The 12,266-nt window shown below is 37.8% G+C and overlaps 1 protein-coding gene across 2 annotated transcripts; it reads left to right on the top strand.

Annotated features, from left to right (window-relative positions):
- The first annotated feature begins 2,153 nt into the window (after window positions 1-2,153).
- On the top strand, window positions 2,154-11,790 carry mier3b (mesoderm induction early response 1, family member 3 b). Of its 2 annotated transcripts, XM_085425783.1 has the most exons (13): window positions 2,154-2,243; window positions 3,058-3,082; window positions 3,295-3,440; window positions 3,604-3,726; window positions 3,882-4,005; window positions 5,034-5,107; window positions 5,232-5,304; window positions 5,463-5,611; window positions 5,780-5,861; window positions 7,664-7,758; window positions 7,851-7,978; window positions 8,089-8,243; window positions 8,335-11,790. In XM_085425783.1, exons 1-13 carry the CDS (start codon window positions 2,235-2,237, stop codon window positions 8,808-8,810), a joined length of 1,659 nt encoding a protein of 552 aa, XP_085281909.1. In that variant the 5' UTR covers window positions 2,154-2,234; the 3' UTR covers window positions 8,811-11,790. The 2 variants fall into 2 exon arrangements, with proteins under 2 accessions (XP_085281909.1, XP_085281908.1); XM_085425782.1 differs by lacking the exon at window positions 2,154-2,243 and having other exon boundaries at window positions 2,257-3,082.
- Window positions 11,791-12,266: the final 476 nt, after the last annotated feature.

Genomic DNA, 12,266 nt, shown 5'->3' with positions numbered 1-12,266 from the left:
ATCAGAGGCAAAACCGCATGCTTAGTTTGTGGAGAGCTGATTGTGTGTGTAACGATTACAATCACATTCTCCATTATGAAAGTAAGCACACACCGACAAGCTCTTGACTGATGCAGAGTGCGGACAGACATCTGAACCTTTGCTAGCAAAGCTGCAAAAGCAGCAAGGACTTTTTACCAAGCTTTACACATCCAGGGATGGAACTTTCAAGACCAGTTTTGTGATTTCCCACAAAATTGTAAGTTTATCAAAGAATGTTTGGTGGCACTTAACTTTAAAGAAAAAGCAGACAGTTTAGTCTGTTTTCTCCTTGGCTCCAGATGAGAGCTCTGATGTTCACCACACACCTCAGTTACTCATCTTTGTACATGTGGTAACGAAAGAGTCTGAGATTACAGAGGAGCTGGCAGCAATGCACTCAGTGAAACAGACTCTGATAGTAAGTGAATTGTTCATGGAGGTTGAAAATGGACAAACCGGTATCGCAGCCAATGGCTGTCCAAATCTGACAGGGAAAAATTTCAGACTTTTGAAGTGGATGCAAGAGAAAGAGACATGAAATGACAGCAGAACTGAAACTGGAGGTGTTGTGTGACTCAGTGCTAAATATTAACCATGTTGTTGATGTGGTAACAAAAATAGTTACCTTTACCACAAGCACTTTTGATTCACTTCTGGCAGATCACTCTCAAATAGAAGAACTTTCCACACATGGTCAGAGACATGCTCAGAAGATGTTGGTTCTCTTTGGATCTATCTTCATATGAGAACAAACAATACAGATCCTCTCTCAGCGGTGAGCATGTGTACACTGTCTTTAAAATTCCCGTCCAAGCAAAACAGAAATAGCACTTTGGATAAAGTTAAAAGTCTCTGAAATTTTGCAAAAGTATGCACATTTCATTCACAATTGTTTTGGGGGATGTTGATTAAATAACAATAAAATGCTGGGAGACTTCAACGCTCATGTGGGCAACAGCAATGAGACCTGGAGGGGTGTGATTGAGAGGAACGGCCTCCCGGATCTGAACCCAAGCGGTGTTTTTTGGTTGGACTTATGTGCAAACCGCAGTTTGTCCATAACAAACAGCCTTATGTTGAACATAAGGTTGTCCATAAGTGCACGTGACACCAGGACACCCTAGGCTGCAGGTCAATGATCGACTGGGAATGCCTTGGTGTTCCCTCGGACAAGCTGGAGGAGAGGGAGGTCTGGGCTTCACTGCTTAGGCTGCTGCTCCCGTGACCTGGTCCCAGATAAGCGGAAGAAGATGGATGGATGGATAAAATGCTGCTACTATTTATTTCACATTTTCATTGCCTAATTGTAACGTCTAATTTACTCTTACCAGTAGGTATTTATAAAGAAAGAAAAAGAGCTATAACAGAGATAAAATAATTATTGAGCAGAATTAAGTTGAGCTTCTCATGAGAAAGTTAAATATATACCAACAGTACAATATATCAACATATAAAAAAAGATTAAAAACATACTTAAACTGTAATTATTGCTATGTTTATCTCTAAAATAATTAGTATGGTGCTTTATAAGAGTATTATTTTTCAAATAGAAATACAACAAATTGCTCTTTGAAGAGTTTGAGGAATGTGCAGACCAAGGAGTTTGATTGGTAAGGGATCAAAATTCAAGTAAAATAATTTTATGATAAATAAACGGTCAACTTAATAAAAAATGTTTATCTATAGCTAAATTGTGCATTATTTTTATTTAAGAAGACAGGTGTGTTAACAGCAATATTACAGTAGCATACACATTACTGTCCTAATATCCAGTGTTACAGCTGGAAAACCTTAACTGATTTCTATTTGAATTCCGCATTGGACTGTTCTTTCAGAAATACAGCGGAAAAACAAGACGGTGTTGACAACACAGTAGTTTAGATGCCATAGCTTCGATAAATACGGTAAGGAGAACAGGAAATCAGCTGGGATGTGCCGGGAATGTTCCAGTAAACCGTCTTTGTGTAAGGCACCGGCCAACGCCATGACACCGATATGTTGTAGGTAGAATGTGTATCGGCAATTTGACTTGTAATCTCAGTTTTTCACATTTTTATACCGTAAATTACCCGTTTATTAGTAATTACCGTTAGTCTGACCAGTAGATGGTTTGAACGGCGTCACGACTCAAGCAGTCACCTGGATCTCTGATTGGCTCAGAGCGCTGATCCGGGTACTGCGCTAGAAGGAGCCCATTAGCTAAAGGTACCAATATGGCGGAGGTAAGAGGGAAAACAGGGGAGAAGCAATCGATGTTAAATCGACATTTTTAAAATTTGTGTGCTGTATTTTTCATTTTTACGCAATCGATTGAAGAAACAATGCTTTTTGCCTTGTGTGTAGCGTGTTTCGTCTCATAATTGTTGTTTTTATTTCTCTTAAATATGCTTAAATGTCTGGACTGATCCTTCACTACGAGGCCTCTGCGCCTTCGCTCTCAGCTGCTTCGGTGAAGCGGCTGTGTAAATTCATACGTAAATTTAACGTTAGCTTGCTGGTTCAAGTAAATTGCAGACCATATAATCTTTATGGTGAATGGAAAAATATTTTTTGATGTTCAGGCTGGAGTAGCGGCACCTACGTTTAAAAGGTTGCTCGACTTTATCGATTGCAGTACCGCGCAAACGAAATTAGTGTTTACATTTTTCGGTGGACAGCGTTAACATTTGGATTTGGAAATAGCTTTCCGGCTAGCTAAGCAGTACTGGATCTGCAATGACATATACAACCGATTATACGAGGTTTTTTTTATTCAGTCCTCTGGGGAAATTTTTTATTCCAGCGTTTAAAAAAACGTATCTTTCCCTGAGTGTGCAGCTCGGCTAGCGTTGTATTAGCCACCTATATCGGGTAACATTAGCGACAATTGCAGTTTTCCTGCCCGGCTATTTCCTTGGGTCATATTACACACAACGTAAAAATATTTTATTGGTCATCCTGTTTTAATATTTGAGGTTAAAGCCCCCGAGTAATTTATTTTAATTCTAATTTTCTGTCTTGCTCCAATTTATGGTATTTTTTTCCCTTCTTTTCCAGGCTTCCCTAGGGAGTTCAAGTCCAGGTAATACAATTTACTTTTACAATTTACTAATCTATATTAAGGTGTACTTTCAAAACTCTATTTTTACTTTTCACAAATAATAGTAAACAGAAATATCGAGATGAATTTCTGAAAATGTTATGAGTTTGTAATAAAGTAAGGTTTTGCTTATTGCACGATAACAATTTGGTATTTATAATTCTTTTATTTTTCTTTCCATTTTTCTCGTTCAGTTGGCTCTTTATCATCAGAGGACCATGACTTTGATCCAACAGCAGAAATGTTAGTTCATGAGTATGATGATGAGAGGACTCTGGAGGAGGAAGAGTCTCTGGAAGGCGGAACAAATTTCAGATCTGAAATTGCAGATCTGGAAAAGGTATTATAATAAATCAGTAAATCCATATGCCATTCCAAATGTCATATGATAGGTGCAGTGTATAAATTTGTCCAACTTGACCATCTTGTACTTCGTACATGAAAACGGTATAACCCTGTGAAATGGAATTGATACATTTTTCCATTCATTTTTCTTTTAACAGGAAGGGAACATGCCTTTAGAGGAACTGTTGGCCATTTATCGCTATGAGGCCTCAGCAGGCTCCAGTATAGACAGCTCCTCTGGAGACCTGACTGATGAGCTCCCCGACATGACTTTGGATAAGGTAAGGAGTTGCTGTTATTTGGTAGTTATACAGTTGCTAAGTAGATTTGTGAGAAGCAATTGGCAATAAATATAGCGTTAATTTGTAAAACAATGCTATATTTGTAACTTATGGTTTTTGTATGGTGTACAATTTATATTCCTTTTACTCACTAGGAGGAAATAGCTAAAGACCTTCTGTCTGGAGATTATGAGGAGGAGACCCAGTCCTCAGCTGATGATCTGACTCCTTCAGTTACCTCCCATGAGGCCACTGATTTCTTCCCAAGAACACTTAGATGTAAGTGATAGATTACTACTTTTAAATTAAAAGTATTTTATGTTTGCAACTGTCAGAATTAAATCTTTTTTAGTGTGTGCAATACAGTGATTAATGTGCTCATTATTTTTTTTATATTAATATTATGAGAATACTGAGAATACTAAGATGTGTAGTTTGCTAAATTTCAAATTTAGATTTTGGTTGTGAATGCTAAATGTAGTAGCAGTTCCCTTCTTTTTGTCACAGATATTTGGTGCAGCTGACTAGTTTTTAATTATTTTAAAACCTAGTGTGTAATATGTCACACAATAAAACGGTAATTTGACTGTGGATCTTGGTGTTATAAAGGAGGGTCACTTACTGTTGTGCACTGTGAAATATTCACTTCTCCCACTTAGCTGTTGATGAAAAAGTTACTGTTAAGGTTATAAAATTCGACAAGGCTCGTTGTCTAACAAAACATTTAGATAAAGATGTGTTAAGTCTGCAGCTAATGCAGTTATTTGTGTAAGTTAAGCTTAGCTTATCTGTCTCTGACTGCTGTTCTCAAGTCCATTTAAGACTAAATTTAATTTTTAGCATGTCCAAATAGAGCCAGAATCAAAAAAAGTACAAATAGGTTGGATTAGAAAAGTAACTCAAATAAAACCATAATTATAACACTGTAAAATAAAGACAAACAGCTGGGATTTGTTATGCAGTTTGCATAACAAAAATGAATCATTAGCTCAGTCATTTTACTGGAAAAATATTTTTGTCATAAATTTGTTTTTGCAGCTGTGTTACTCAGCCAACTTACCGTGGGTTTGTGGTTTGAAACAGTGTTGGTTCTTTACACATAACTTTACCTAAATTCTTTGGAAAGCTTCAAGTATGTTTGAGGAGATCTTACAACCTTTAGCAGAAAAACTGGAAAAAAAATCTTTTGGGTAAAACATCCGGCTTTGGCATTAAGCAGCTGCCATTTAAATTCAGGGTGTGCTAAAGTATTTAAGATTTACTAATTGTTAAACATTTTTTTTCTTTCTTTTAAAAAAAACCCCCAGCAAACGCTATTTCTGACGGTGATAAAGAGTCAGAGTGTGATGAAGATGGCCCATGCCCAGAGGACTCGAGAAAGGTAAATGATTTGTTTCATTTGGAAACATGGATATAGGATATAGTTTACTCGCCGTTTCATGTTTGTTTCATGTTAAGTCAGGTTGCTTTTGAATTCAGACATGCCCTCTTATGCTTTGTAATAGGAAATAATGGTGGGATTGGAATACCAAGCAGAAGTTCCTTCTTGCCTCTGTCACTACAAAGATGAGGAGAAAGGTGAATACTACTTTTTTTTTTTTTTTTTTTTTTGCTTTCATCACACGTTCCTAATCTATTCTTTAATGTGGCTGCTTACAGTGTTGTTAACCATTCAATTAAGAATAGGTGATGTACACCTGGTGATTAATTTTAACATCATGTATTTGGTTGTATAGCATATGAAGATGAAGATGAGTTACTGTGGAGTCCAGGTGTATTATCAGAAAACAAGGTTAGAAGTTTTCTGTGTGAAGTATTGTCACGGACGACAGATGAAAAGACGGGGTGTGACAAACCAGGAATGCATGTGCGAGACAATGAGCAGGTCAGTCATGTCTTACTCAGTCCTTTACGTGGTTTGATAAAATGATGAATGTGTTATTAGCAGTGCACCTCAAGAAAGGTATTTTCTCTGACATTCATATCTGTTTAATTGTTTCTGATCAATTTTGGCAAATGCTATAATTTTTACTCTTTCATTCTTTCAATGTAGGCTTTACGTGAGCTTGTAAAATGCAACTACAACACCCGCGAAGCACTAGAAAGATATTGCAACCATGTAAAGTCCTCAAAAGGTAAGCAAGTGATTTCTCATAGGAAATGTCATTGTGATTCGTTTGCACCTCAAGACACTCAAAATGCTTCACATGTAGATTTCACTTTCATTCAAAGTCATTATTGTACATGGGGCCCCCCCTTTTCAGTAATTAGACAAATGAGAATTGATGAACAGTTTCTTGATCATGTGAGGTCGAGCTGATTGCAAGTATTGGACTTGATGGCTGTTCACTGACATCAAAATATGAGAGATGTTAATGCAAATGTAGGATGCCATCATTAGGCTGAAAAACCAAAATAAACCTTTGGGACTAGACAAATTAGATGTCTTTGAAAAAGGAAAACATTGCCGCTCAGCAACACCAAAAGACTACATAAGACAACTAAAGCTTGGATTATAATCTGTTGCGGACACTGACAGCTGGAGGCCTGATGCCTGAGTTCTCGTTCCTGTTATACTTCTTTAAAATCAACTTGAAGTCCGCTGCTTGAGCGCATGCATGGTTGTATTGTCTCAGCAGACAAGTCTGCGCGGTCACAAAAAACAGGTAGGCATGCAAACTCTCACGTTTACTGTCTGATGACGACATTTACAAACCACTAGTTTCACTGAATAATAAGAACGCCTGATTAGGCCTGCCAAGGAATCCTCTAAAGGAGCAGTTTCTTCTGCCTAAAAACATTTAGACAGATGAAACCAAGATGAACTTGTACCATAATGATTGGAAGTGAAAAGTATGGGGAAGGAGAGAAACGACTACCAAATCATGTGTTAAACATGAGGCAATGTTATGGCATGTGTTTATTGATTATGGAGACTGCAACAAGATTTTCTCAAGGCAAAGAAATGGGATATTCTTCACTTGCCAAGCCAGTGACCTGATCTTAAACCAGCGGAGTATCCCTTAAGGACCCATTGTGGTCACTACATTGTGTATTTTTGCCTTCAGTCTGGCCAAGCCACCCGTTTGGGGTTACAAAAAGTGAGAGCTGAAGAACGAGTCGAAATAATGTCAATGTGTGACGCAGGACTGAGGATGTAACTGGAGATGGAAGAACCCGATATACAGTATTGGTACCGGTCCAATCTTGACCTAAATTACTGGATCGGATATCAGGGAGAAATAAAAAAAAAAAAAAAAAAAATGAATTAAACATCACAAAAGCACCTCACAAAACTTTTGACATGGCATACACCAGCTCGCGACCATAGCACGTCGGAGCAGTATGTGTCACCTGATAGAGCGGCTGTTGTGTGCGAGACCTGTCGGCGGTCTGGAGTGACTTCACACTAAAAAGCATCGGGAGCCTCGCTACATGCTGCCAAACCGGCATTTCATCTCTGAGTAGGCTATCCCAGTGTATTTTTTATTTATTTTTTGTTATTGTTATCATGCGATCTCTAGTCTAGTGTGTGTTACAATTCGCAAGGTAGCCGCTGTGAGTGTTACGGGCCCTTAACATTTGCTGAAGATGGAGCTGAAGGCAGAAGATCCACAAACAAATAGAAATTGAACACGGCTCCAATGAAAGCATCGCGACAGAAATCAATACATTTGGTATTGTCCACGGGTGCTAGATCTGAGGCAAATTTAAACATTTGTTAAAAATTATTAGTTTGTCCAATTACTTTTGAACCTTTGGAATATGGGAGACTATATAAAAATGCCTGTTATTCCTAAATGGTTGATACTAAGTTTGGAATAATGGACCATTCAGTTGGGATGAATTTTATTGGTGGGACATGTCTTGGTTTCGACATGGCCTGTGGTTACCTTTGCACACCCATTGTTAAAATGGATTCATGGTTTCATTGCAGAAAAATCACCTCCATGGTCTGAAGAGGAATGCAAGAACTTTGAACATGCTCTTCAGATGTATGACAAGAACTTTCACCTCATTCAGAAACACAAAGTAAGTGTGAATTTATGGTTCCCTTTACAAGTGTATGCAAATAAAAATGTATACAAAGTTTTGTAAACTCTGTCCCCCTCCTCTCCTCTCAGGTCACAACAAGAACAGTAGCAGAATGTGTGGCATTTTATTACATGTGGAAAAAGTCAGAGCGCTTTGACTTCTTTGTGCAGCAGAATCGGTTCGGGAAGAAAAAGTTCAGCAACTATCCTGGAGTAACGTAAGTGAAATGAAACGGAGTGTCTGTCTTTATTGCTTTGCTTCAATAAAATGGAAAAAAGTTCACATAATATGGAAGAAACAAACCCAGTGACATTTCTTTGTTTCTAGTGACCTGATGGACAGGCTGGTGGATGAAGCGGAGGGGTTAGCTGTGGACAGTTCCTCCTCCGTGTGTTCAGGTGCTGGTGGTGGTGGAAGGCTGGAAACAACCACAGAACAGCAGCTTAGCCTGCTCAACTCCATCACTGCCAGCGACCTCACGGGTTAGTTACAGACCTTAGTTGTGCAGCGATGGTTTAAAAAAATAAAAATAAATGACTACTTCTTGTTGTTAACTGTTTTGTGTCTTTGCAGCTTTGAGCAACACTGTAGCCACAGTATGCAGTCCTGCAGAGGTTAGCTGCCTGGACTCCTACAGCTTTCCTCCACTGGACAGTCTCCATCGAGGTTCCCTGAACCACGAGGAATCCCTTGGGTTCCCTGCAAATGGTGCAGAACCTGACTGCCTCAATATGCTTGAGGCTGGCTTCTACCACTCAGATCTGGGCCAGCTGGGAGGCGTGTGCGTCAACAAGGACTGTGAGCGGCCCTCCAAGAGACTCAAGATGGCGCTGCCTGACTCCTTTATCAATGACGTATCCGTGGGTAACCTCGGAGTGGACTTTGATGCACGACGGACGACGACGCATCACCACCGAATCACCGGCGCCAAAATGGCAGTATCTGTCACAGACTTTGGGAGCTTGGCTGGGAGCGGTGAGCCCAACGGGTTTCTGGGAGCACATGCACGGCACCACACACAGCACACTGCAGCACTTCAGTCAGAGTGATCTTCCTCATCTTCTTCCCTGTTCTTCCCTTTTAAGATCCCTTTTTTTCCTGCTTGTACATAAGACTGACCTCACTGGAAAATTCAATTTGTTTAAATTCTATTATATATATATATATATCTATATATATGTATATGACTATACTTTGTTTTCATTTTTTGTGTAATATGACATCAGTGATGTCTATCATATAGAACTAAAATCTTGATTTCTCTCAAGAGTTTATATAGCCATTTATTTTATTTTTGTTTTGCGGTCTTGAGATGTGTAACGTCCATGTACAGCAGGGCCCAGGGGCTGCAGTAGGAGAGATGTGTCTCTTCCTCCTCCACATCTACACCCACCATCTTCAGAGCTTCAGTACCTTATCCTGCCATTCTTCTAGCTGCCAAAAACTTAGTTTCCCCAGCTCTGGTGTTAGCATTTAGTTGCCTGTATTTGTTGTTTAAGGTGGTACTATTTTTTTTTTCTTTTTTTTGTTTACAGGTACTTTCCAGTAACCCAACTTGTGCAAATGGTTTTTATATGATTTGAATCTACCTGGATACATAACTGTACGAAGAGCAACACTAGCATGGAGATTAGCTTGGAAACCAGGAAGTGTCGTGGCTTAAGCTGCTAAGGCCATCTTGTTTGGGTTTCTTCTCTTTATGTTCTCTTGTGCTTTGTAGTCTGTCTGCTTATTTACCTTTGTTCAAAGTGGCCAATACTGGAGTTTTTTTTTTTTTTTTTTTCCTTTTAATAATGCCCATGTAGTCAAACCCAAATGAATGGCCTTGTTTTTTTTTTTTTTTTTTTTTTTGTTGTTGTTTGTTTTGTTTTTTTCTTTACATTTTAAAATAGGTGATTGAAAAATACCGGCGCAAATTAATATACTGGGAGTCACCTTGTTTTACTGTTGAGTATATAAATATATTTTTAAAATCCTGCTACTTGCTAGAATATCAACGAACCATAACAGCAATATTGCAATGCAAAGATTTCTGGTTGGGTTAATAGCCATTTAAACCTCGACACAGTAAAGTATGTATTTATTGCATATACTTTTCTCATTCTAAAGTTTTATTTCACCCTTTCAGTTCATGCTTTCACTCACGCTACGCTTAGGCAAGTTAAGCTGTGTGTGTGTCCTAATTAAGTGGATATGTTCCTAAATCAAGTAGCGCCTTTTTTTTTCTTTTTTTTTCCCCCCTAACCTGCTAGCAGTATTATTATTATTATTATTATTATTATTATTATTATTATTATTATTATTTTTTTTTTTTTTTTTTTTTTTTTTTTTTTTTTTTTTTGTTTAAAGCTTCTCTGAGTTTGTATTGAACCTCTGCCTAGCCTGTACTGCCTAGTTATGCCTTTTTGAAATCCGGTTGACAATATTTTGGAGCCTAGTAGCAGAAATGGAGCTGTTTTTCGCTTGACTGAAGTTCATAATTGTGAGTTGTAAAACGTTTAGCAGGTCAGTGTCAGTTGATTGGATGCAGTAGTAGTGTTTACTTAATTTATCTATGCATTGTGCTATGACTATTTAGTTTGTTTCAGGGGTACATCATGTTTGTTGTGTCCATTCATGCCTAATAATCCTTAAGTTTAATCAAGCAGTTCAGTTTCAACGGCCAGCGTCAGAGAGGATAATCACATCTGTGTTTCATGTAAATAATTAGCAAATAGCCTTTAAAAAGTCTATTAACTGACCTCTTACACTTGTGAATCTGTGTTGATAAAAAGGTTTTACTTTGATTCCTTGTCAGAAAGGCAATAATTTGTAGATATGTACAGATATTTTGGGTTTTGCATTTTACTGGTTGACTTGGTGTTTTCATTTCTTTTCTCTCCTTGGAAAGTCACCCAGACACCAGGACACAGCTGAAACCACGCATGCCAGCTGTGCCCTGTTTCAAGTGTACCACTGAAAACGGCTTTACCCGAAGACGTATTGATATTACTCAATGTTGCAATTTTTGCATTCAAAACATGCAGCCATGTGTAAAAGACACTCATGTTTCTTTCCTTAAGAGTTTTTACATGTTGTCGTCGTCTATATTTGTCTCGATGGTAACGGGATGGCTGCTGCTGTAAGTGTGTGGAGAGCTAGTTTCTCTTTTAATGCAATGTGCATAATGCAGTAGGTCCTCCAAGCTCTTCTAGCTTTAGCAGTCCAGTGATATTTATTTCACCTGTGGTTTGTACAAAGACTCAGAAAAACTGTCAGAATGTAAAGGCCATTAAGTAGTAGAAGTAGGTTTTTCACCACCCTGTGAACTCTCGAAAATGTGATATTTTATTGATATCTCTGGTATGAGACTTGTGTGTGCAAGCAAGCACTAAACAAATTTATTTTATATTTTGTATTGTGTTTTGAAGTTTAAAAAAGAAAAAAATATAGCAGTTGTGGTTTTGAAGAAGGAAACAAAGTCCTTTGATGAAAATAAAAACACCTTTGTGAATAAAAACCTACAAAACTTAAAAATGTATATCCAGAAATATAGACAATCAAAAACTTCACTATGAGAAATGTTCAAGAAGCTATCTTTATTGTTTATAAAAATTGTACATAAACATTGAGTTTTTTTTGTTTGTTTTTTTTCTTTTGTTAAACATTATTTTGTATTTTATGTTGTACTTTAATACCTTGTGTACAGATCCAGAAATAAAGCTCTGGAAAAGGTTCGAAGATTACTGCTGCATCTTTATCATTACGTTTATTCTTTACATGAGAGCGGCAGTTTAACAAAACTTGAGGCTTAAATTCCTCGTGATATTAAAAAAGAAAGTTTTAGTCATTAGTTTTTGGACCAAGTATTATTTACAGCCCCCCCAAAACCATTCTTTAAACTGACAAAATCTCAGCTCAAGTTCTGCTTACCTGCCTGTTCCATCTGAACCAGCCTAAAATCCTTACAACCACAGGTTGGTAGGGAAAATGTATTGCCTGATTGGTTAGCAAGTGGTTGCTGATTGTTGCTGGGTGAAATTGGTCACAAACCACGTGTTATACCAAAATAAAACTTTGCACTTACTTTGGTCTCTATCAGATTGCTTCAGGTGCCCACAGTTTGCATGGAAGACAGCAACATGTCTGCAAACACTTGTCAACTATTAAGTAGTAAATGAAAACATTTGTCTACAAAATAAAAGCTGTCCAATCAACACAAAGGTGCAACCTTTACTTTGTAGGCAAAGCACTAAAAAGTACTATTCCTAGTCACACTAGGGAAAACTGGCTAGAGATTGAATAATGAACAACATTATTGGGACTGCGTGCAATAAACTTGCTGTCTTTTTCTTTTAAAATTGTTCCTTCCTTGATATAAGATCAGGTTTGCAACCACTCACTGCCTGATTGTAATTCATTGATTAATTAACTGTTAAAAATCTGCAAAATAGCTACAGAAATTCTCAACAGCTACTTATATTCAGCCAGAACCTTACAGAGACATTCCTCCACAACCAGTGATA

The sequence above is a fragment of the Rhamphochromis longiceps genome, linkage group LG12, assembly GCF_057381845.1.
Source record: "Rhamphochromis longiceps isolate RC_006_pf linkage group LG12, R_longiceps_female_GT1.1, whole genome shotgun sequence".
Classification (NCBI taxonomy): Eukaryota; Metazoa; Chordata; class Actinopteri; order Cichliformes; family Cichlidae; genus Rhamphochromis; species Rhamphochromis longiceps.
The sequence above is the reverse complement of the archived record's forward strand: the minus strand, read 5'-3'. Positions and strand labels throughout refer to the sequence as shown.